The sequence below is a fragment of the Anguilla anguilla genome, chromosome 5 (assembly GCF_013347855.1).
Source record: "Anguilla anguilla isolate fAngAng1 chromosome 5, fAngAng1.pri, whole genome shotgun sequence".
Classification (NCBI taxonomy): domain Eukaryota; kingdom Metazoa; phylum Chordata; class Actinopteri; order Anguilliformes; family Anguillidae; genus Anguilla; species Anguilla anguilla.
Genome location: NC_049205.1, coordinates 45,206,808 through 45,232,304, shown reverse-complemented (window position 1 = coordinate 45,232,304; position 25,497 = coordinate 45,206,808). Strand labels below are relative to the sequence as shown.

At 43.3% G+C, this 25,497-nt stretch overlaps 1 protein-coding gene across 2 annotated transcripts in view; it reads left to right on the top strand.

Moving 5' to 3' along the window:
- LOC118228332 (cingulin-like protein 1) overlaps positions 1 to 18,401 on the top strand; it is a 33,882-nt gene extending 15,481 nt beyond the window's left edge. For both annotated transcript variants that reach the window (XM_035419788.1, XM_035419789.1), the window contains exons 9-19: positions 4,895 to 5,101; positions 5,700 to 5,804; positions 6,593 to 6,745; positions 6,962 to 7,132; positions 10,006 to 10,167; positions 10,869 to 10,958; positions 13,523 to 13,606; positions 14,237 to 14,361; positions 14,727 to 14,835; positions 15,707 to 15,870; positions 16,863 to 18,401. In XM_035419788.1, the coding sequence (XP_035275679.1) occupies positions 4,895 to 5,101; positions 5,700 to 5,804; positions 6,593 to 6,745; positions 6,962 to 7,132; positions 10,006 to 10,167; positions 10,869 to 10,958; positions 13,523 to 13,606; positions 14,237 to 14,361; positions 14,727 to 14,835; positions 15,707 to 15,870; positions 16,863 to 16,974 (1,482 nt within the window). In that variant the 3' untranslated portion in view covers positions 16,975 to 18,401. The remainder of the gene's footprint in view (positions 1 to 4,894; positions 5,102 to 5,699; positions 5,805 to 6,592; positions 6,746 to 6,961; positions 7,133 to 10,005; positions 10,168 to 10,868; positions 10,959 to 13,522; positions 13,607 to 14,236; positions 14,362 to 14,726; positions 14,836 to 15,706; positions 15,871 to 16,862) is intronic.
- Positions 18,402 to 25,497: the final 7,096 nt, after the last annotated feature.

Below are 25,497 nucleotides of genomic sequence, written 5' to 3'. Positions count from 1 at the left end.
TGCGTAGCCGCATAGTGAAGCAACATTTTAACTTTAGATTGCTATAAGAATCATTTTCCTTACATAGAGGGTTGATGTCCCTGCAGATATCTGACTCACCTACACCAAACAGGTCTTATTAATATTACTTGATATTGAGACTTGCTACCTTCCTGCAAGTTTGTTCAGGAGTAGATGGATTTATAGAACTTTTTATGACACATAATAGCTGGTTAATTAGAAATGTTCCCATAATTATAGAAAGGAAGTGATCTTTTGGGATTTGGTTCTTGATCTGTTTACAGTTTAGAAGTCCCTATCACATGATTTTGTTTCTGGGTGTCAAATGCATTTGGCTGTCTGCCATACAACCACTCAGGAATGTTCTGGCAAGTTCACCTAACACGGATAAGATGATTAGTAAGTGAAGATCAATTGTTTGTTGTGTAATGATGCTTTCATAAAGGATTGTCCAGTGATAATTTGGTTTAAGCTTCATTTCAGAATCACATCATCAATATTGTAGCCAGTTATATTCAAGAGCTTGGCTAAGTATTGCTGGTCCCAAAACAATGTTATGCTACAGATAGTAAAGGTTAAGGTAAGTATTTATGTGGAGAAAGATTATACTTGACCAGCACTCAGCAGATCCTGGTTGAGAAGCTTATAATAACAGTAACTTAGTTGTGAATTTGCAGAGATGGATTTCCCAAATGTGGTCACTTCATATTGTGTGATGTAGCTACTAAATCTGTTACCATTGCATCATCACAGCTGGATCTGAGGGAAATGACATGCCCCTTTATCCTGTTTACTGCTGTAACGGTAAGCGAGAGAGCGAGAGCAAGAGAGGTTTTCCAAATATATAGTATCCTGTGGGGCAGTGCGACATATTGTTTCTGCTCTGGAGAGCCATGTTGGTTAAAAACTCATCATTCATTCAATTTTACTTGGTGCTTTTATAGTGTGAAGCAAAAACAATGGATTTGTTTTATTGACTCCTTTAGTTGTTGTGTCTGACCTCAGCATGCCCTGGCTGACCCTTGTTGACTCCATGTACTGACAAACACCTGTAGTGTGTTCAGACTCCCTAACGTCAATCTCTTTAATCTGGACAGCTCTACTTTCCCCATGCGATCCAGAAGGGATTATCAAATATCCTGGCCTGCTAATAAAAATGACTGATTTCAGCAGAGATATTATTATTGGTTTAAGGAACAGTGTTGGGGTCAACTCAGGGTCAGAGTATACTTTTAATTCAGTGTTGCACAGAATCATTGGACAGCAGATTAACAGGAATTTAATATAAAGTTTTATTTAGATTAAAAGATAAGAATGTCATGACAGCAGAAACAGTAGTGCTTCAGGTCTATGTAAGGTCAATTTCTCTCCTGTTGCTTAGCATTGTGCTACTGAGCATTTTCTGTAAAGACTCTGCAAGCATAAAAGCCCATGTCAGGGCCATGCCGTCTAGTCTGAGTATACAGACAGGCCAGAGACCTAGCATCCTCCAAGCCTTGTGATTTGCGGTGTCATTAACCCCATTCTCTCAAAGTGGACACTGGACACAACCATGGGCTAATGTTTAACAGTGAGTAAACCGTTGGGAGTATGCAAAGGGCCCTTGAAATGCCTCGTGTATTGAAATGGAGATTGATTTTATGAGACAAGGAGTCAGTAAAATTAAATAAACGCAGAGAGTAATAATCCCTGGGATCATTCTGCAGAGCCCCTGGTTCTGAGGAGGTGGGAGGTGGGATGTGTGAGTGGGAAGTGTGGGTAGTGTAGGTGCAGAAGGGTGGAAATCCTGAAGATGAAACAAACTGCTAAATGATTCCTGTCTGGAAACTGGGATTCGGTTCCAGGCAAAGCGTTGTGCACCATGTTAATGAATTAATCTGCTGAACAAATGCCATTTCCCTCAGATTCAAAACAGCAACCTTCTGGCTACAAGCCCTGTTTTTTTTAACATTGTGCTTGTTACATCCCCTGCCGTAACAGTGCTTCAATATGCAAATATGACTAAAACCGGCTTCACATAGATGAAATAACTTGGTGCCCCGAAGCATATGGAGACAGGCAATGCATGGATGCGATGCTGATGGCTGGACTGCACTAAACAGTGTGAGAAATGTTGGCTGCCTACAGTACAAACAACCCAACTGTGCGCTGTAAGCTTGCCTTTGGCGGCTGTGCGTACTGCCGCTTGTGTAACACTCATTTTGAATGCAGATATTGACATGTTTCTTCTTGTGGAAGTTTTCTGTAGGCTTTTAAAAGTGACTCGTGTTCTTTGCAAATCTCCCAGAACCAAAGTTAGCCTACAACAAGGTGTCAGAGATTGTCACGATTGTTGCGTTTTGTTTTCATACCACAATTGTGTAGTGCGTAGGCAGAAAGTGTGGGTTGGTTTTGGAAGCTGCAGGTGGATTCTTATCCTGGTTGGGTTAAACGTCAACAAGAGACACGACAGAAATATGACCAAGCTGGGTGTTCTGGGGAAGGGAGAAATTAGGGGAAATTTCTGACACCCAGAGAACACTGGAATGCAGCTGTATTTTTAAAATACTTTTCTTGTTCACGTTACCGTCATGGCCTGCAGTTACGAGGAATTGTTCTTTTGGATATCTGGGCCTGTATCATTGATGTGGTCATGGTTGACCAGCATGAATGCACCTGCCTAACTGATGAGTTTCCTGTTCTAACGCATGCGATTCAACTTTGCTTCCTCCCCACGACCCCTGTGACCTCCTGAGTAAGGGGGGGAGTGAAAGGAACGCTGTCAAACAGGCTGCTGCCCACAGCCGGTTGTTTTAGTTAATGATCTGTGTTCTCATCGTTCAGTGACTTTAAGCCTAGTCTGAGCTCACGCTCCAGAGCCTGAACGTGACTGGCCCCTGGGGCTGCTCCCCCTCTGTCAGTGAAGGCCTGCGGAGGGAGGAGGGTGGTGGGTGGTGGGACTTTGGACTCGACAGAGTCAACCTAAATCCATTGCTTCACTGCTAATGGGTAGCCAGGGGGCTTACAGTGGCTTTCTAATGGCTGTGGGTTAAGTCCCCAAACACATGTCCACACACCAATGTGCACACACACACATACAAACATGGACACACGTGCATGCATGCGACACACATACACACACTCACATGCTCGCCCACACACATGCACACACACACACACACTCACATGCTCGCCCACACACATGCACACACACACACTCACATGCTCGCCCACACACATGCACACACACACACTCACATGCTCGTCCACACACACACACACACACACACACACCTGTCAGAAGGCCATTTCCTCACCCTGTAATAACGTTGACGTCTTTCGGTTTCCCTGTAATTGGCGCTCTTGCATTTTCAGAATTCCCCGACAAACAGGGGTATCTGCCTCTGAGTCAGTAATGACCATATCCTGCACAGATACGTCAGCTCTGTACCGGCAGTTATCACGCACACCCTCACTGCAGCCTGTCCAACAAGGCACAAAAAGCCTGAAATGTGTTGATCTGGCAATCCCCTGTTTAATCCACCTGGGCTGAACTACAGCACACTATGTGCATGTGCATTATTGTAATTTTTCTACAAGATTGATGCATGCAATAAAAATGGCAGTATGATAAATATTATGCATCTCATTATTCAATTATCCATTTCATTACAGTGCACACTATTATATATCTGATCTATTCTACCGTCTGTTTAAACTTCAGCATTTGTACTGGATGAATTTAGGTGCAGTGCCATATAGAAAGCTAAACTAGCAATCTTATCTGGGATATGGGACTGTGGATCTTTTTTAATGTAAACTGTAAATCGTTGCCCTCGCAGTTGATTTTAGTGTAAGATGCTGTCCTGTTTCGATGGTGCACAGCCAAACCTGTTATTTGGCATTCTTTTCATGCCTAATTTTCTCCAGGGATACGTCAGTTCCACTGTAAAAAAGATGATGTGATATGAATGTGTTTTTCTGGTGTTACATTCGGATCAGATGTTAAGCTTGAGGTGTGTAAGTCATCTTGTGCCACATGTCATTTCTGTCAGGTTGTTTTGATGATTCCCTTGGCCCTTTTCTTAACATATTTTGTACATTTTATTGTGCATTTTTGTAAATATATTTCATCTCAGGAGAATTTCTAAATCTAAAAACAAACATTGAGCAAAATAAAATCCATCAGCTAATTCTCAAGCAAAATTAGTAAAAAACTTGTTGGAATGTACGTAATGTGTGTGCTTCCAAACGCGGTAGCTCATATTACCTGCTAGAAGAGAATTTTTGAATGTCTCTATGTTCAGGAAACAAAATAATTTTTAGAGTTATCTGTCCTTTTTAAATATAATCAGAGAATCTGGGCAATTATATCAATTAAAAAAATAGTTTTTTAGAATGTCTTTGGAAAAATGATAAGTCTAATGTGAGTGGTAGACCTGTGTTCTGTAGACTTCACCCAAAAGTCTTCAGGAAGCTTGAGATGGAACACTGAGTGTTCCATAATATGTGTGCGTTGCGCATTAGTGAAAACAGCCAACCTGTGATTCATCCTTTGTTCTTCTGGCGTGCTGTAGCCAGAATATCCAGTCTGATTGACTTTACCAGGCTACTTTTGATCATTTGCGCTGAAAATTCACATACATTGCAGTCGAAATCAAGTCTGCTAAGTGCTAAGTCTGCTAAATCAAGAGTATAAATCAAGTCTGCTAAGAGCTCTTGTTGGCCTATGAGAATCACTGACAATAAAATTGCATAAACGTTCTGTGCAAAACAGTGTTCATTTTGGGATCCCTATATGCTGCTATACAGGATATGAGCAATAAAAAGTCTAGTGTGACCTACAGTAGGGAGCCCAACTCCAGAATATTAAACCATGCTGACCGCCCCTCCCCTCCCTCCCTCCCCTGCTCAGGCCAGCTCCTCGGCATGTCGAGAGAAGGCGGAGCTGGAGGTGGCGCTCGGTGCGGCGGAGGGCCGAGCGAGCCAGCTCTCCCAGGAGAGCGAGCGGCTCCACCAGCGGGCCCTGGAGCTGGAGAAGGAGGTGGCCAAACTCAACCGCATCATCGATGAGGCCAAGCTGAAGGAGAGCCGGATGGAAGACCGCATGGGCCGACTGGAGGTGAGCCAGAGGGACTGCTCATAAAGAGGATGAGGAGCACTGCCTACTGGGTTACCACAGACCCTTATACACTATAATACAACAAAATTATTATAAAGTTATTTCTTAGATTTTTGTTTTACAGGGAGAGAAATATGTCTGTCTTTCTTTCTAGCTCAAAGTAATTTATAATCAAGCATAGCAATTTTATTGTACTAATATTGCTTCCATATTGGCTAGCTTGTTGGGTTGGACATTAAACCCACTACTAAAAGCCATTGGTGATTGATATTCACTGGCAGACGTATTTGCCAGAGCATACTTGTGCGCACACGAAACAATCTGAATGTAATATATCACAGTAAGTACTTCCCTTCTTCAAAGACGCATGATTTCATGGGAATTTGACTGATAATCTCTGAAAATCAACATTAATCCTCCAAAATGTCCATGGGAAATATTGAAAAGCCATGGGAAATATAAATTAGATTTGAGAAGGAACCCAGTGACCTGCGCTGATCTTTTCATCAATGTAATTATAGTTGTGAAGTGTGAAATTTCATTTCTGAAATCCCTAGTTTTTGAGTTGGCTGAAAGGGTTTGTTACTGTCTGACACAGAAAGAGAAGCGACAGCTGGAGATGTCTCTGGAGGAGGCCAGGGAGCAGGCAGAGGAGACGTCCCACGCTAACAGAACTTTAGCCACGCGTTTTGATGACTTACAGGTGAGACTGTGGATCTCACACTGCAGGAATGCTCCAGACTGTGGGAAGTCAGGAAGTGAGGTCATCACAGACATCATTGTGAACATTGCATGGATTGTAGATCCGCTTGATCCTCACAGAAACTTATTCTACATCAGTTACCGATACACAACTATTGAATGAATGCATGATGACCTACAGTACAGACCAAAAGTATCAGACCACCTATGCTTTTGTTAAAATAAACTTAGAGATAGAGGTAGCAAAGAATTCGGATATTAACTGAAGTCCTCTCTACATTAAGTTTTTTTTTTTTTTTTAACTCCAGGTGGCCTAATACTTTTGGCCTGTACTGTAAGTGATTTTATTATCAAGTCCAAGCTCATGTTTATTTTTTGTGTCTCTTGTTGGACATTCTTAGACATGTCAACCCAGTGGAGATTCTGAACAAGTTAGTATTTTCAGTTAGCATGAGCGCATAGAATAAGAAATAAAATGCTTTTTAATTATTCTGTTCTACAGTATATGAATAAGTATTGATCTCTCAACATATTGTTGAAGACAGACTTTTCTGTACACATTTAACATATTATAGAACTGTGCATAATAAAACATTTAAACAAGCATAATAAGTCAGTCTTTCATTGCAAATTGTCACTATCGTTTGCTGTTATATTTTTCAACACTAAGCTAACATTATGTGCTTACTTTTGCAAACTTCTGGGCATATTGAATGTCTTTTTTTTACAGTGATCCATTTCACTGAGTAAAGTCCCCTCTCTGCCCTCCTCTGCCATTTTGTGACACAGAGAAACATGGCCAACCTGACCCAGGACTACAATGAGCTGAGCGAAAGACTGAGGGAGGAGAACAACCAGAAAGAGCTGCTGAAGAAGACCAAGAATCAGGTGGAGGAGGAGAGGAGGCTGCTGGACCGCACTGTGGAGAAGCTGCAGAAGGCGGTGAGTGGAGGGGACGGGAGGTGCGATGTGTGCTCTCCCCATTCAGGGTCGCCTGGTACTGCTGGGTCTTTACAGAGTTTAGCCTCCTTCTGGTGCACATTGGGCAGTGTGAAGGTGAGAGAGAACAGAAAGGCCTGTGGCAAGACTGTGGCATGGCCTAGCTATGCTACGCATGCAGTGCACTGGCTGACCGCATCTTTCCCTCCATTTCTCCAGATGGGCGAGATCGCGGAGGCCTCCCAGACGTCCACGCACAACCTGCAGGTGCAGATCAACGAGTACAAAGACAAGAATCGGCAGGAGGTGAACGATCTCCAGAGGCAGCTGAGAGACAAGGACCTGGAGCAGGAGAAAGCCCGGCTGGCCATGAAGATGCTGCAGGGAGAGGTGCGTATGTGCACCGCCGTGGAACCCAAACCGCACATCCTCCATTGTCCTGAGTCAGTGTGCTGGAAAGCCCCCAAACACTCTCTCCCAAACACACTGGTGCTCAAGCTGCCCATGAGGTCATAATTTTGGATTGTCCTATTTGAGCAAAGTAGTTGGTTGTGATAATTTTAGCTGTGTATGTGGAAATATATTGTGATCTAATATGCATTTTCACTGATCATGAACGAAGATCCTGAAGTGATCCATTCATTTCCATACGGAAATGAATGGATCCATGGTGGTAGGAATAGACGAGCAGTGTTGGGCTGAATGGCCTGTTCTCGTCTTACAGTACGTTATGTTGTTATGTTATGTTATGTTATGTTAATTGTATTATAGTTTGATTATTTTGGTAATGCTTATTTATACTCACATTAGTGGATTAGTAACCGAATAAGATGTATGCCTTTGCGTGAAATGTGGGAGAAATGTTGATGAGTTATACATTTATGCGTTTGTTATATAAAGCTATGAATCATGAAGTGATGAGTGCTTTTATTATTCATCTTAGGGTGAGACCAAAACAAAAGATTTTTTATGAATTATGCTGATAATACACACTTGCTATATAGCATGTGAGGCACTTGTTTGTGAATTCTTCTGTACTGAAGGTATGTAGCTTGGCACAAGTGTTTTTAAAGACCATTTCATGCTATGGCGTTTTACAAAGGGTAGACATGATTCCTTCTAGCTTTCTAGTCTGAATTTCTAGTATAACCTACTCTTGGTTCACCAGCATACTGACTGGTTGGTTTGGGTCAGTTTGTTGTATAGACATTTCCAACAGTCTTTCATTCATATGTTGCTGACCATCCAAGATAGGGTATGGAAGCACGGCCAGATTTTGTGCCTTCTGGAGACTTAACGATGTGTGTCTCCTCAGGAATTTGTGATCCTTCTAAAACTGAACACCACCCATAAAGTGGAGAATTTCATTATCCAGTTGAATGGGTAATGATAATGATGCAAATGCCACAGTAGGAATGGCCGTTACTTCAATAGGGAAGTGTTCAATCGAGCAATAATTGTCTTAGTTTTTGTTAATGTGCGCACGTCTGCTGTGATTGGTAGGCATCGCACATGATGAAGCCAAAACTCATTCATGTGTTGCTTCCTTTTTATAGCATTCCCACACAGCTGGCAGTACTGAAGCTTCTTGAAAGCGTCAGTTCATTCTTGGACTCTAGAGAAAAGTGTATTGAGCCAGTAGTTTATCATTATTTTCTCTTCTTCTATGGTCTTCTGTCTTGAACAGCTTCTTGGAATCTGGCTCCCATCCTTCATGCTATTTTCTGGGTCAGCTTATTTTTAAAAGGTGGAGTGTTCCTGCTGACCCACATGCTCTTGATGAAATATTACTTATTTATCAATAGTGAAAAGTAATGTTTTGTTAGAAGCAGTGTACACAAAGTTTTCAATGTGATTTTGATCAATGATATTTCTTTACCTGCAAATGACCTTATCAGGTGTGCAAATTTGGCTTAGTATACTTTAGCCTGGCATTCCCCAGACAGGTGTTTAATAACCATGCTCAGTGAACACAGGGTAATTGTAAACCCTTCACCCTGCTGTCACTCCTTAGTTGTTACAATGGTGCAGTTTAACCTCTGTGCATCATAGGAATTCTGGGAATGTTGTTTTATATTGGACCGGGGTAGTATGATTCATCTGGTAAAGCCTGTGGAATGTTCTAATAATATTCTTCCTATGTGTACTTTCTAATTCTATCAGTTTCGATCAAGTCACAATTTACGTTTAGAGGTTATGTAGAACTCTAAAATTGAAATTGAAAGTACAGCATATCAAATTAATGAATTCACAGGATGTATGTGAATGTTGGGTAATGGAATGAGTGAGTTTGGGTGTTTGTGTGTATGTGTGTATGTGTCTGTGTCGATGAGTACATACCTGGGTCCACTGGCTCCACAGAGGAAGAGTAAAAAATAGGGTGACCCTTGAGTAATTAATGAAGGCACTGCCCCTCAATATTCAGGACAATGTCCAGTGAATATATTTAATATTTATATTTATGTCAATGTGACTGTCGTCTATGCCTGTCTGTATTTGTGAGTGCTGGTTTCTGGTGCATATGTCAGTGTAACTATGCAGGGCTGTTGTCATGGGTGCGTGCATGTGCATAGGATGCAGATGCTTCTTGGGAGATGGATGCAGGTGTCATTCTGAGAGAACTGGAAGAAGTGGGCATGGTCATCCTGTGCAGAGAGCAGACAGAGGTCTTTCTCCTATGACCTGACGTGCCTCTCTTAGCTCATGATGTCACTCTCCACAGCTGCTGTCAGACCCCTGGCCTGACCAGGCTAGACAGTCAGATTAGAGACCAAATGTTCTCATTACTTCACGCTTTAGTTCTTGGCAAAGTGAAATGTCATCGTGATTTCTGTTTTTTTCCCTGAAAGCTGTTGCTTGCCAGGCCTAGATCCCAGCCTTGGTCTTAATCCAACAGCAGATCAACTTTGTTAACGAAAGGACTAACAGCAACCCCCAGTGCACCCTGGGTGTGCCAAACCAATTTGAAATGGCTAATTATCTTTTCACAAAAAGGCTTTAGTAGTATTTTTATTTCAATAGAATCTTTTATATTGAAGACAAAGAGAGCCATGGGTAAAGGTGAAATTGCAGAATTCAAGCTGAACTGTAAACAGAAAGCAGAAACAAAACAGCAATATATGTAACAAGTTTAACTAAATGTTAATCAAGCTGTGAGTAATTCATATTGCTTAATGGATTTAATTATATATTGTATGATAATAGGACTGTGTAGAGAATCGATGGCCCGTGTAATGGTTTGTACGTGCTTGGCTTGGTTGCAGCTGTCCCAGCTGGAGGAGAACCTGAGGGAGTGCAAGAGAGAGCGCGACGAGGCCGTTCTGACGGGACAGGACCTGAAGCAGAAGCTGTACGACCTGGAGGTGGACCTGGAGACCAAGTCCCACTGCAAGGATGACAGATCCAGGCAGATCAAACTCCTGGAGGTAGGTACCCATGTGTGGGAATAAACACGCAGCACCTGCAGTTGGAGCTAACTTCTCATTTAAAATAATGACTTAGGATAACCAGACCTATAGGGAGTTTATAAACAAGGGTTGTATTGCAAATCATAAGAAGCTTGAGGTGCTCATATTTGGATAAAGGGATACTTTAACAAGACACAGGCTTAAGACCAGCAGGGTGCTGTAGATTGTAATGACCACGGTGAGATAAGACCTCAGTTTAACTTCTGATCCAAAAGTCAGCATCTCCTACAGCATGGTGTCCCCATCACTGCTCTGGTGCACTGGCTTCCTTGACTTTTTATATCAGAATTCCGGACTGAGTCTCAGTTAAAGTATTGATTGATGCTCTGGCATGTGCTTGTAAATATTAATATTTCTATGTTCAAAAGATAAATACCTGGTCTGATAATATGTATAACCGCAAGCTGTAAATTTCAGTGAATTGAAGAAAATGGCAGTTATGGTGTAATCCAACCTGCCTTGCTGCCACGCGCAAGGCCAACAGCACAAAAGTAAAATAAGAAGTGAGACATATTTTGTAATCTCATGGCAGAGGGGAGGGAAGCAAGTGCCAATATCAAGCACAGACGCTTTAATTTCTCGCTCGTGATGCACAGTATGTGGTTGAAGAGCATGTTGGTCTGTGATTGTGACCGTGGTGTTCATTCTGTTCTCTGCAGGACAGGGTCTCCCAGCTGGAGCAGGACCTGGAGGATGAGCGGGTCAGCGGGGACGAGCTGATGGACAGGGTCAGCCGAGGAAGAGAGCAGGTGACCTAGCCCCACTCACACATGCACAGACACACACTCTCGCTCACACACGCGCACACACACACACACACACACACAAACGCATACTCTCACATACTCGGCCCACTCCTACCTTCACGGGCCCAGGACCAGTCGCGCACAGCCTCCACCCTGCTCTGGCTCTTCCTCCTCTCGCCCTCGTCTTTGGCTGCCAGCTTGGACGGAATTCTGCGTTTTGTTTTGGCTTCAGTGTTTCGGAGGACCCAGACTTCTAGGCGTCTGTTTTTCCGCCAACACTTGGCCTGTGTTCAAACAACATTTTTCCAACTTTGGCTCACAATTAAATGTAGGCATTAGGTCTTTTTTTTTTTAGTCTTCCGCGCTCACCAAAAGGATCTAGCCGACCTGTGTTTGGAAAAAAACCCTGCATTCACAGTGTGACCGATAAGGAAAATTGTTGATTGACTGTATTCTATTGCACCACGAGGCCCCTCCTAGTGCTGACTGCAGTTGGGAGCCCCCCTGCCACACCGTGCCTCCGGGCTGGTAGACCCTTGTTTTACCATGACAACGCCGTAACCCCCGTCCTGTTTGAGGGCGGAGCGCTGCCTTGCAGGAAGCTGCTGTTGTGTAATCGTTCTCTTCGGCCCCACTCTGCCACCCGTGAAATACCACCCTCTTTTCCTGATTTACGCATCGCTTCCAAAAAGCCTCTTTTTAATTCTGCCTTGCAGCCAAAAAAGCGGTCGCTGCCAAGCGCATCGAGTTGACTGGCTTCAAGCTTCAGCGAGCTGCCGCTGCGCTTCAGAGAAAGATCCGATTCCGCTGCACTTTCACAGCTCTTACACCCCTTAGGGCGAGGGAGAGAGAAAAGAACACACTCAATTCGGTAATGTTTCCTCTTCGGATAGGAAATCTGCGGATTAAGCCATTTGTGCAGTCTGATATCCAGGAGGTATGTGCTTTTCCCCGTAGAAACCAGGGTGGCCAGAAGCCAGCACCCGCATAACCGGTGCTGTACATTTCGCCCAGGATGATTTTGATCAGATCACACAGAGACTGCAGCCTGAGTTTGGAGGGTGTTGTTTGCAGGCATTCCCAGGTCCCTCCATGGTCCTCATAAGAACAGAGAGACTCTTTGAATCTGTCTGTCTGTTCTTTCTGTTAGGAAACAGAAAGCACTACTCCCACTTACTCTCTTGTGTGGTCAGCAGATACCATTTCCCCTCAGATCTGTCCCTCTGGCTACCTTTGTCCAGGGATGTCGCCTACTGTATATCTCGAGTTCCTTCAATTGGCACCAGACCCACCTTTCAAAGGCACCAAAATCATTAGTTTTCCAGACCAAAGAGATGGTGGGTGAAAAGTATTTGGGGAAAAGGAACAGTGAAAGCAGTGTCACTGTGAGGGGAGGCGGTATCAGCCTCCCTCTCACTTAAGAGCCTCTTTGCAGATCTCTGGTCAGGGAGGCAGAGGTGGAAAGCGGCCGCACCGTGGGTCCTGCAGGAAGCCGGGGCGAGTTGCCGAGGAGACGGCGGCGCGGGGTGTGGACGAGGGGGGGCAGGGCGGTGGGGGGCGTGGGGGGGGCTCCATGACGGGCCGCCTGACCGCGGGCCCCTCGCAGGAGGAACACCTGCGCCTCTCCGGGCACCAGGTGCTCCTCTCCTGTCTAAATGAGAGTAATCTCCCCTCTCTCCCCCTTGCCGTCTCTCACAAAGCGCATTAGTTTCACTCCGTGTTCTAGTCTGTTGACTCAGCTCCCCGGAGCAGCCCTGTGCGTGTAGCAGTTACACGGGCCATCATTCATGCCAGCAGGCCCCAGTCAACCTCTAATTGGCATAAAATATCACCCGTTCTGCGTTTTCATCTCAGAAATAGAGCCCCGCCATCCCGTATCGATTATTTGTCTTCTTTTTTTTTCTCTTCTCCCCTCGCCCCTCCCTTCATCCCTCTCTCTCAGGATCAGGGCTATTGAGTGTCATTAAAGAATGGCTCCTTTCACTTCTCTTTCAGCTCGTAGCCGGCTGTAGTCGGAGGGGACCGGCAGTGCTTATTTTTCACACATGTCCAGAGGGAACATTTTAATCACCAGTTTGGTGAATAATCTCTTCGCTTCGGGGAACTTCGTCCGGCCATTATGTGGAGTCAGAGGTCGGCCCTTGCATGCATTGGTGGTTGATACAGCGTTAAAGCTGGCTCCATTTTGGGAGCTGAATTTCCTAGTTCTTGGATGCGTGAAAATAGCAGAATGTGACTTGATACGGTGTGTTTCCGTAATAGGAAACAGCCAACCTGAAACCAGTTCGCGCTGCCGACATTTTGGGTCCGAATCTTATACCAATGGGAGGATAATTGTTATGACCGCGACATTCTTTTAGCTTGAATATTACACATATTTACCAGCGACTGGATCTACGGCGACATAACAATGCGTCTCATGACAATGCCTGGACGGAATGTTACCAAACAGGAATTCCCAAAAAAGCATAAAAGGCTTTTCCGGCCCCTGAGTGGCGCGGGAGGGCCGCCCCGCCCTACGTGACTACGTGAATCACAGACTCCTCTCTGTGTCCTCCGTCTGACAGGTGGAGCACATGCGGAATGAACTCCTGCAGGAAAGGGCTGCCAGACAGGACCTGGAGTGTGACAAGATGGCGCTGGAGAGACGGGTAGGGCGCCCCAGTCCTCCCCTCGCCGCCCGAGGAAGCCGCCTCCCTTCACCGTCGCAAAGCAGAACTATTCATATCCTTCTCCTGCTCTTTCGTTCTCTGTGTGACTTCTACTGTCCCTCTCTCTGTCCTCCTCTTCCCCCTCCCTGTCTCTCATAGTGAGTCCTGTCTGCCAAATCAACTTTTCCATATTCTTCAGAATAATTATACTGTATATCTGTACATATTTGAAAGGAAGCGGTCATTCAGGCCACAAACTCATGCAGTGTCAGTAGGCATCACACTATTGCCTTCAACCGCTCACAGTTAAACTGGCATCTCAGATAGTGGATGAGTGATATTTCCATCTCAGATAGTGAACATGATTAAATCACCATATCAAATCACCATCTCATCAGCAGAAGCAGTTAAATCGCTACTTTAAATAGCGAACAGAGTCAAATCACCATTTAATATAGAGCAACATTAAATCACTAGCCGAAATTGTGCGCACAGTTGAATTTCTTTCTCAAATTGTGACTATCCTCTCATAACAGTTACTAAAATTTAGCAAGCAAAGCACCATTTAGCTCCGTGCCATTGGTCGGTCCGGAGAGCACTGTGTAATTAATGAGCGTGTTTCTTCCCCAGAATAAAGACCTAAAGAGCAGACTGGCTCATCTCGAGGGCTCTCAGAAATCCAGCAAGGAGGGCCAGGTATCCCAGCTGGAGAGCCGGATTCAGGAGCTGGAGGAGAGGCTGGAGGCGGAAGAGAGGTAACGTTACAGTCCAACTGCAGCCCCCTCATTATCCCCATCTGTAAGTGACTGCCCATCTCTGCTCAGCTAGGCAGCTAATGTATCTGTGGAAGTCTCAAGAGATTGTACTCAAGTGCGCCACTCAGTTTGAAGCGGATGCCTGAGATTGCGTATGCTGTACGCAGTGCAGCGATTCCTGATTGTGTACAGCGTTCCGCGAGCCATCCACGTGGGCTTGTGAACTGATCTGTGGCCTGGATCGTTTTGTGTGAAATCGGGGTGTAGCGCGGTGTAAACGTAGCAGGAACGGGCTGCCCTGCCCTGCGAAACCCAGCCGAGAGTGCCAGGGCGAGGTTTACCCACAATGCCATTCTTTGTTCCAGGGATCGCGCCAATCTGCTGCAGGCGAACCGCAAGCTGGAGAGGAAGGTGAAGGACATGGCGATGCAGTCGGATGATGAGCACCACTCGCTGCGGGACCAGAAAGACCAGGTGACAGCAAAACGCGTAACCACCCACCCCCAACCCCCCTTAGTGCACCAAATGGTTTCTTCCATTTATCATGTTCTTTGAAAGGGTTTACCCAACACTGATTACGTTGTCAAGAAAATGTTAGCTTGCACGCCAGAACCTACAATATCTGCCATTTACTGTAAAAACCACTGTGCTCTTGATACATCCAATTAGCACTTTGAGATTTATTTATTTCTAATGAAAAGTGCATTACAAATGAAATGTATTATTATTATTATTATTATTAACTAAACATTCATCCCAAAGTTTTATTTTCCCAATTTTTGACAGAAAATAAAAAATAGTAGCATACCTGAAATGTTGAATACAAACTCCAATTGAATACAAATTTTAAATAAATTGGTTGTACTCTAGTGGTCTCTCGGAGATCAGCTAGGGTACGGTTATATACCATACAGTGAAATGTCATTGCTAACTCTTGTACACAGAATGCGGTTGTAAAATCTGATGTGAGGCCCATGATTAGGGTCTAAAGCAGAGGTGGGCACCAAGGGCTGTATCTGTTTCTGCTTTTCATGCCAGCCTCTGGCCTCAATTACCATAACATTTACAGCATCTGACATTTTAGCTGCATTTCTTGATTAGCGAATGACAGCTGAATGCAGTTCTTGTGTCCCTATATGAAACATAATGCTGTGATCTAATCTCCGAGTTAACCAGTTAGCGTATACTGTCAGTTAGCTCATTTTGCCGGGCTAATTGGTGGAAAGCAAAACCTGCGTACACACTCCCCCCTCCTGGAATTGCCCACCCCTGGTCTAAAGGGAGTTGAGCTTTGTCCTGTGAGTAGAAAAAGCCGCCAATCCCTAACTGTGCGGCCCCCGCGCAGCTGAACCTGAAGCTGAAGGCGCTGAAGCGGCAGATGGACGAGACGGAGGAGGAGATGGAGCGGCTGGAGCACAGCAGGAAGAAGCTGCAGAGGGACCTGGAGGAGCAGGTGGAGGCCAACGAGCAGCTCCAGAGCCAGCTCAACGCCCTGCGCAGCGAGATCAGGTGAAGGGGGTCGATTGGCCGGGTGTCAGGCAGCGCCGCGCGCGATTGGTCAGAGCGTCGACCTTTTTTGGGAGTGTTTCAGTCGGCAGGGTAGCCCCTGCTTCAGCGTGCAATAAGGGCCGATGACTGCACAGCTCAGCTGGTGGATTAAAGATGGAAAAGAAGCTGCAGCTAGCCACATGCATTTTGCTAGTGTGCACCCTTCCAAACTGACGCGGCACGCGGCAATGATGGAACAGGTTTACATTTATGATTCTCCATTTCCAGCTTGGGTGTAAGAAATGGGTATAAAGGCTTGTTAAAGGAAATAGGAAGTGTAACATACATGGAGACCCAGCTGAACACAGTCCTGTCTGTGCTGCAGTCGCACAGCGTATGTCACACAGCCAAATGCACAAAGACAGTGCCCTGCAGCGTGGTAGCACATACAGGGGTAGTCACACACAGTCACACACAAGGGTGGTCACACACAGGAGTAGTCACACACAGTCACATACAGGGGTAGTCACACACAGTCACAGACAAGGGTGGTCACACACAGAGGTAGTCACACACAAGGGTAGTGACACAAGGGTGGTCACACAGAGGTAGTCACACACAAGGGTAGTGACACAAGGGTGGTCACACACAAGGGTAGTGACACAAGGGTAGTCACACACAAGGGTAGTGACACACAGGGTTAGTCACACAGAGGTAGTCACACACAAGGGTAGTGACACAAGGGTGGTAAATGGTAAATGGACTGGTCACACACAGAGGTAGTCACACACAAGGGTAGTGACACACAGAGGTAGTGACACACAAGGGTAGTGACACACAAGGGTAGTGACACACAGGGTTAGTCACACAGAGGTAGTCACACACAAGGGTAGTGACACAGGTAGTCACACACAAGGAGACGTTGTGCAGTAGCGCACTGCTGTTCGCTGGAGCCTTACTCCCAGAGTGCCACTCTTAAACGACATTTCTATTTTGTGTCTTTCCTCCATCAGGCGCAAAAGTTCAGCTGCCCCTCTTCTGACTCATTTGGACGATGACGAGGATGACGACGACATTAGCACCGACGGAGAGTTTTATTACAACTCGGCTTCAGGACACATCTGATCCCGTCAGCATTACATCACTGGGTCCTCTCAGTGCACGGTCTGGACTCTGAGGAAGAGGAATGTGATGGCCTGGGTCTGGATGGATGTGAAGGATGCTGAAAATTGGATCTGTCTGCCACTTTGGAACTGATGCCTTTATGACATCACAAAGAACAATGTCAAATGCCTTGATGTATACAACTTGCCTGGAAGTTTGCATTTAATACTTTTCATATGCTGTCCAATACGCTTGACTATTTATGAAATACTTAATTACAAGTATAACGCCAATGCTTTAAATGGACTTGCCTTCATTTTTTATTTATACCTTCTTAAGAAATCAAACATGTTTGATTTTTATGATGCCTTGCCCAGTTGTCCAAGAAAAAGGTATGGCTGATATATGAGGTGTAGAGCCTTAAAACGATTGCATTTGTTTATTCAGTATAACTTCACTAAATGTACTGTTAAAATGAGGTAACTGGAATTAAGGTGAATATGTTTAAAGGGAAATTGACATGAGGGATTATGTTGCATATATTTCCTTTTGATTGACTCTGTATATATTCCGTGCATATATTTGATGTGTGTGTCAGCATGTATCAGTACCGATAAAAAAGACACTATGTATAAATAAGTAACAAAAACAGATATATTCATTTTTATAAGTCCAGCCTAACTGACACCAGGAAGCCATTATTTTGTCTCGTGCCTTTTATTAAAAAATGAAAAAAGGATCTTGATGAAACTTGCAACATCAAACTATTCATCGTTCACGTTTATTTTCAGTGACTGAAACCTCTCAGAGCTCTACCCAATTGTTACTCTGCACATGAAACTTTATTTACAGTGCAGTAAAAAATAAAATTATGTACATTGTAGCTATATTTTACTTATTATCATATGAAAAATCTCCTTCTTTCATCTCAATTTTCTTCGATTCCAGAGAAATATATGACATGTATTGCTACATGTTGCTGATGATTCTCAAGGATATATCAATGTGCGAATATGTGTGCATGTACTGCTATGTGTGTGCGTATGGGTGTGTGTGTGCGACGGTGTGTACGTGTGTGCGTGGGTGAGTGTGCTTGCATTTGTGTCAGATGGGAGGATTATCTTAATTAAACTGAAACTGTGACGGACTTGCATTGGCAATCATAGACCTGTTGCTATACTGTGGTGATTTACACTGGATGCATTGACTTGCCCTGCCATGGCCTAACTTGGAGGATGGCATACCTGCCATCCCAGTCTTGTGGCATGGATCATCATTGCTTCAGTACAGGACAGAGCAGGCTGGTTGTTGTTGTGGTTTTTTTTTGGGTTGTTTGGCACTTGGGGAAAAGGGTGGGAAACATCCAGCTACTACCTCTCTATGTTCTTAAAGTGTATCACTATGGCAAAAGAATCTTTTGAAATAAAATATATTGTTTCCGCAGTGAATCTCATGAATTTATTGTATTTCTAAATGATGCATCCGAAATTATGTTTACAATGCAAATACAATTGTGTGGCGTTCTTTTGCACAAAATGTCATCCAGAATGAAATCTGTATCCGGTGAGTGGTAACTGGCTGAGAGTCCCATAAAGCAGCACGTATTTTGGCATGCTGTCAAACAGGCAGGAGCAGTTTCTGTTGACAGGATATTCTTGCCACTGAAGGAATGAGTGAATCAGTGCTGGACTGTGGACAGAAAAGAAGCAGTGGCTGGCTAATGCAAGCTAGCATACACTAGCATAATGTAAGATTTTGCATTGTAAATCAGGGAGAAAAAAAGAAAATTGTCGATTGAAATGTTTTGACTGAAGGGAATCAATAATTGAACTTAACTTTTAATTTAACTTAATCACACTGTTTAAAACATGTAAACCCAAATGGTGCTTGAAATGTATCACGCTTTCCTGGTGAAATAGGTAGCTGTATTCACTTGGCTTAAGCCAAGTCTAATCCATAAGAGGCTGAATTGTAAATGCTTTGAAAATTCAAGCAATTGCCATGGGTGTATTCTATTTGGAACCTCCCCATGTGGAATTACCAATCCCTAAGTAGTGTGCTCTTGCACCACCACTACACTCAAACAGAGTGGAGAAGCAGTGACTGCTGTTTACACTTTAAGCCATATAGTGCACTACAGGAGAGCTAACACGGATTGGAGAACTGCATCTCTCACTGATGCAACTGCTAACCTGTATGTGCTTGGCGAGCAGCTTGGGGAACCTAAGCAGTGATAAGCCAAAGAACTGTTGCAGACTTCAGCCAAACTTACACCAGCTGGCCCAATCAAATGTCCCATAACTGCAGATCAGCTGATGATGCAGGCCAGGTTTGAACAAGCAAGTCTGGTCTATATCAAGGTGCCTTTGAACTTTCGATGCACAAAGTGAGGTGTGCACTTTAACCTTGGCCTTACTATAACATAATCCTATTAGTACACACTACCTGCCCAAATAGTCTTTGTTTTTCCAAACAACGTCTGGCCAAAGCAGCTGTAACAAAATGTGGTCTCTTTTCTATTTGAGGCCGATATATGTATTATATCCACAGGGTCCTGAGCAAGTCCTCAACAGGACATGGCTCTTGAAATTTGGAGGAAACTGGAGTGAATGGAGTGATTGATCCCTTGTGTTGGGTACGGTACGACTTTAGGGTTTCGAGACAATTCAGCAGCAGAAAAGAAGGAAGCGGGGCAGTGCAGTTCCATGCCATCCACATCTATGCTTCTGAGGTTACAGTTCACATGTGTTGTGCTCCACAAAGCACAAACAATTTAACCACTTAAAGTCATTTTCAAGTGGCATGCGTTAAGGAGCAATGATTCTGAGGGGTTGTGTTTTTTTTTTTGGTAGTTTCAAGGGTGGCCATTCCTGGAATGCTCAGACTGCACTTGGATGAGCATACAAGTGTTAATGCTCAGATGCACCAGAGAGAGCTTACTATGCTCTTAGGAAAATATAATGATATAATGTTGTGCAATCATACAGCTCTTCTGATATCTAATGATACTTCATAATCATAATAGGTTGTGTCACAACTAAGCTTGTCAGAATTCCAGCGTATGTGTGTGAAGCCATAACTGAAATAAAAATGAACCACTCACTTGATTTTTTTAGATAGTGTAGATTAGATAGTGTAGATAAGATAGTGTGAACCATTCTAATTCTTTCATTGTGTTTAATGAAATACAAACTAGTACCATTTGCTTAATTACACTTTTGTGCACAACCCAAATCTATTCTATAGACATCTGTGATCAGAAATGGTGCTTTGTATCACAGAATAGTTTTCTGTCACTATTGAAATACTTTGCTGCCCTCTAGCTTCTAAAACAAAAAGTAGGCAGACACCACTTGACAGCGCATTCAGGCGGCCACTATACTTTCAGCAAGGAGTGAAATTTTGTAAACATTGAAAAGGAATTTTTTTTTAAAATTGTTGCTGACTGCAGTGATACAACATCCGATGAAAAGATGCATGCTCCCAGTGGAAAGCCCTGTGAATGGTGAATCTGTTTGGTTCAGAGTCCATACATCACTTACCACTCAGATAAATAAATAGAAGTTGGATCATGGCAGACAGAGCTGGCAGTGAATCAAAATCTTTTGTTTTCTATTGAATGCCCTTTATATAATATACTATTAAACCAATATCATTGAGGAAAAAAACACAAAGTGCAACTTAACTTAAACAAAAACTATCAAATCAACCCAAAAAATACAATACATTGAACAAGAAAAATGCAAAACCATTTTGTTCTTTGTCTTCTCAGTCTTTAATGTGTTGCAGTTAGAGCAGCAGTTTGTTCTCATTCTCCATCTGCTTCACACTGTTTCCCATTTATTGCTCATTAGCTGCAGAACCTCTTTTGCGAGAGGCTACCACTTAACATACAGTAGGGGAACTCTAGCTCTGTGAGAGAAGCAGTCCGTGTTCAGAAAGTGGAAGAGAACCTAAACATCACACAAGGATGTTTAAATGTGACAGCACATGGTGAATGGCAAAAGAGTGCTCTCGGTATAAATTCCAATTACGAACACTGCTATTCGTGTGAGCTGGCACAATAGAATGATATCATCTCTCACATTATCTATGGCAATATGATCACATTTCCAATAAATTACAGAGATGGGTGTTTAGGCAGAGAGAGAGAATACAAAACAGCAACAATGGCTGATTGACAAATAGGTTAAATGATACACAGAAAAGCCATACCTATGTATGGTGAGTGCTAATGATGTGGTGGTAGCAGGCTAATGGATGCCATTCTGCAATCCCTAGCAGATGGCCCTTATTATTATCTTCCCTGTCCATCATGGCTGTGCCTGTGCAGAGTGAAGATTGACCCCTTTCAGCACCTGCCCAGTTTCCCCCGCTGTGGCACAACTGCCATTTTCTCCCCTAAAGGAAGCGTTTGAAATCACTTCAAGCCCTGAGTGACGAAATTGAGAAGCCATAAAAATGATGTCAACATGGTGTCTGGTCTCTCCTGTCTGAGCCTGGACTGTAAGTTTGTTATGGACTCCGGAGAGTCTGTCAGGAGAGTCATTCTGAGATATGGAGAGAGTGAAATGGGTGTTATAGTAGTTATATATACACAATAGAGCAGAATAGAAAATACATGTCGAATTAGTTTCCACCAAAGTTTTGATTGTTTAATAAAAATTGATTGTGTAATATACACTCTCAGAAAAAAGCATGAAAAAGTTCCTATAAAGGTACAAATGCTTGTCACTGGAGCAGTAAATAAAATTGTACCCCTCGCCAGGAATACATAATTCATTTGTACCTTTTTGCTAATAAAAGGTATTTAATTGTACCCAAATAGAAAATTATTGTACTTTATGAAGAACAAAAATGTACATTCACTGTTCCTTTATTTCTCGGGATGTAGTAAATCATTTAAAACACTATAAACATTATCACAACGCAACAAATCTCAGTTTGTCACCCATTGAAAACATGCCTGTACACTGTGTATACAGAATTGCCTACTTCCTCTTTTGAAAGTCAGGCTTTGGTACATTATCCCCAGTATTTGCACATGTAGGTGGAGTGTAACCTTCCAGCAAGGCTTTCAGTTGCATTGGCATTATCCAGTTTATTAATCTATTTGGTGTAAGGGTGAGACAGGGAGGTGGATAGGATTCTTTAAGCACTACGCCTAGGTTCTTTCCCTGAAGAAGAGTGAGCCGGAACAGGAAATACACATGATTTTATTTTCTTCCCTATAAGCTCAGTGGTCACGCATTTTTGACCCACAAGCTATTTGTGTATGAAACTGGCTTCATGGTGTCAGTAGTTATTCTGAGTTCTCCACCAAGATGGCGTGGTGTGTCTTTCTGTGAATTTTTATTTGCTTTTGCAGGGAAGAATGCAGTGAAAGCTATACAAAGCCTGAGATGAAAAGCTCCCAGAACGGTTCCTGTTTTTACAGTTAATATAGTGAATAATATCATTCGTCATTGCAGGTTAATGCTAACATGCAGTCCTCCTGTGAACCTTGAGTGATACTTGAGATACATGAGAATTAATGAGCGTATTGGTGAGCAGGGTTGAACAGAGGTTAAAAAGCTGGGCTTGTAATTCTCAGAAGATTAAAATCTGAGGTGGGGCACTGCTGTTGTACCCTTGAGCAATGTACTCATTCCAATTCCTTTAGTAAATGTCTAGGTGCATAAATTGTTTGTATTGGATGCAGCAATGTAAGTTGTTGTGGATCAGTGAGCCAGACTGCATGGTTCATAAGTGAATATAAAGCATTAGCGCTGTTGGCAGGATAGATTCCCATCTTTCCTGCTAAAGGACAAATGTAAGCTAACTGGTGACCAAATTACTAAAACAAGTTAACAGACTTAGGGACTATGCAGGATCAACAGTCACTTCTGTTGTCAGTAACAACAGCAGAAGGTTGCGTGAGTATATCCCAGGAGGCCTGGGGCAGAGAGAACTCACTGGAGTTCCACTTCTGAGTCCAGGCAGGGTGACAAACATACAGCAGCACCTACATACAGTATCCCTGCAGAGCTCAATGTTCCCTTTGTGTTTTTTGTCATATTGAGAAGTGGAATGGTGAGGAATCATCTGCTTTTCTGCTTTTTTGTCAATCCACCAGCTCTTGTGAGCCTGAAGAAGGAGAAACTTTCCAAATAAAAGCTGAAATATCAGAGAAACAACCAGATTTTTAACAAATTCATACTATCAATAATTTAGTGACTTTGCCAGTAAAAGCTTTGATGGCTATAGCTGGTAGATGGCAACTCTTCTATATGAATGGGATTGTTGTACAGTGAAAGGGTTTCAGAACCATGCCTTGGGTTAATTATTACAATACTGTACACAGGATTGTGATTGTTGATTTGGTTGGATTTGGATTTCTTATATTCATTTGAATGCATGCAAACAGTTTCACAGTGTTGCTTTGTTTCACTTGGACCATGTTGTCTTTTATCTGTACTAAAACACAATCAGATAACTGAAGGATAAGGCAGGTTGAAGATAAATATTTTAGTTTATTATTTCTGCTTTTCCTGTATTACTGCAGAGCATTTTTGTTCAAATTTTCATAGCAAACTTTTCTTATGAAAAAGGAACCTTCAGTATTAAAATCTCGTAAAACATCATTTTATCTTGTCATGTGTAAAGGCCAGAAATTATATGTTCAACAGACATTTACCTTTAGATCCAACTTGAACTCCTCATTGAACTCATTTGAAGGCGTAATTATGGATTTATATTTAACTGGAATTGAGGGATAAAAGTGTCTACAATATACAGTATAATGCTGCAATTATTATGCAAAGTTTTATGTCATATTTGAAAACATTTAAGAAAATATTTACGCCTAGCATAGAGAAAATGGCGAAGCAGTACTGTGAAAAAAGGAAGAATGGAGAAATATCCAGCACAAAGTTTAAAGTGATCCAAATTGAAATGTATTGGCCGTACAACAAAGAAAATGTTTCCACTGGTGGATCTTAATCAGCCAAACCACAACTGGCAGTTACAAAGGAGCTGTTACTTTGAGTGCATGTTTGTGTCCCAACAAGTGAGCAACAAACCTCAACCCAACCAGAAAATAATCAACTTTCTTCTCCAGCAAATTTTAAATGATTAACCTGAATCAAGGAATTCTGTAGCACACTCACAATGCACTTCAGCAGGATGAAAACAGACAATGTTATGGCAGAATACCTATGCCATAATACATTTTTTAAAATATAAATCAACAGCTGTTATTGTAAGTGTCTGATGGAGGTTTTGACTTTTGGCTCCGGCCACTGGATGAGTTTTGTAATGAGAGGTTGTGAGGTTAACAAACTAAACCCAGTAACTACCTATAACCTACCTACTAACTACCTATAAATACTCAAAAGAACAGCTATAGGTATTTGAGGATTCAAAACCCATTCCCTTCTCTCTCTGAGTTGCCGTTTCTAACTGCAATAGCACAGTGAAGAATGGGAGATGCCCACTCTATATCTCCAGCAAACTCATCTTCCTTCATGTTTGCCAACCCGATCCCCCCGTCCTGTGTAGTGAACTGTCCTACAAGCCTAATGGCTTGTCTCTGAGTTTCGGCTGAAACCCTACGTACTCAAGAGGCTGCGTCATGCAAGGAATGTGGCCAAGCAGTATGTTTTCATGCCCTGAGCGTCAAACGATTGTCATATTAGGAAGGATTTAACTTGAAAACAGCGCTTGATTGCACATCCGGACTTACTGCCTGAAATTGTGTGCCTGTAAATGTCCAGGATGGGGATGGTATTGTTATTGTGTGTTCAAATACTCTAACGCCCTTTCATAATAAAAGGAGCAGGGCGGTTTCTAAGATTGTGGGACTGTCACATGTTTGCAAATATTTCCTGTGTGCCTGCACGGCTTAGCGGGGGTAATTAAAAACCCAAAATGTCACCTCAGATCCAGCTTTGCCCCACTTGTAACCAAATTAGCCTGTGGCAATTGAGCAGTTTAAACTTTAAATAGTTTAACTTTAAACAGTTAAAGTGACCTAGATGCCTGCTGTAAATGCTCTCTGACTATTTACCCTTTCCCTAAATTGGCTGCTGGGAAAAGGTGAACCGCACTTGTCCCTGTGCCAGCAGGTGGGAAGCATTGCGGGTGAAATGCAGCCTGACAGGTCTGGTCAGGAGCCATGCCCAAGGAGGTGTTTCTGTTGCCGAGCAACAGACAGCTCCCTTAGCCCAGGTATCGTGTAACACAGTGTCCCTGGTACGGTATCATAATGCGCTGCTGGGGAGAGCCAGACTGTGGCGCTCTGGACCCTGATGCTGACAGGAATAGAAAGGCAACCAATTGTTCTGGCTCTTATCAGCTGGGGAAGGAATTCCTGCATATAGCTGTCAGAGTGGAACGCTGTGCCTCTCTCTCTTTCTCTCTCTCTCTCTCTCTCTCTCGCTCTCTCTCTTGCTCTCTCTCTCTCTTGTTCTCTCTCACTTGTGCTCTCTCTGTCTCTCTCGCTCTCTCTCTTGCTCTCTCTCTCTCTCTCTTGCTCTCTCTCACTTGTGCTCTCTCTCTCTCGCT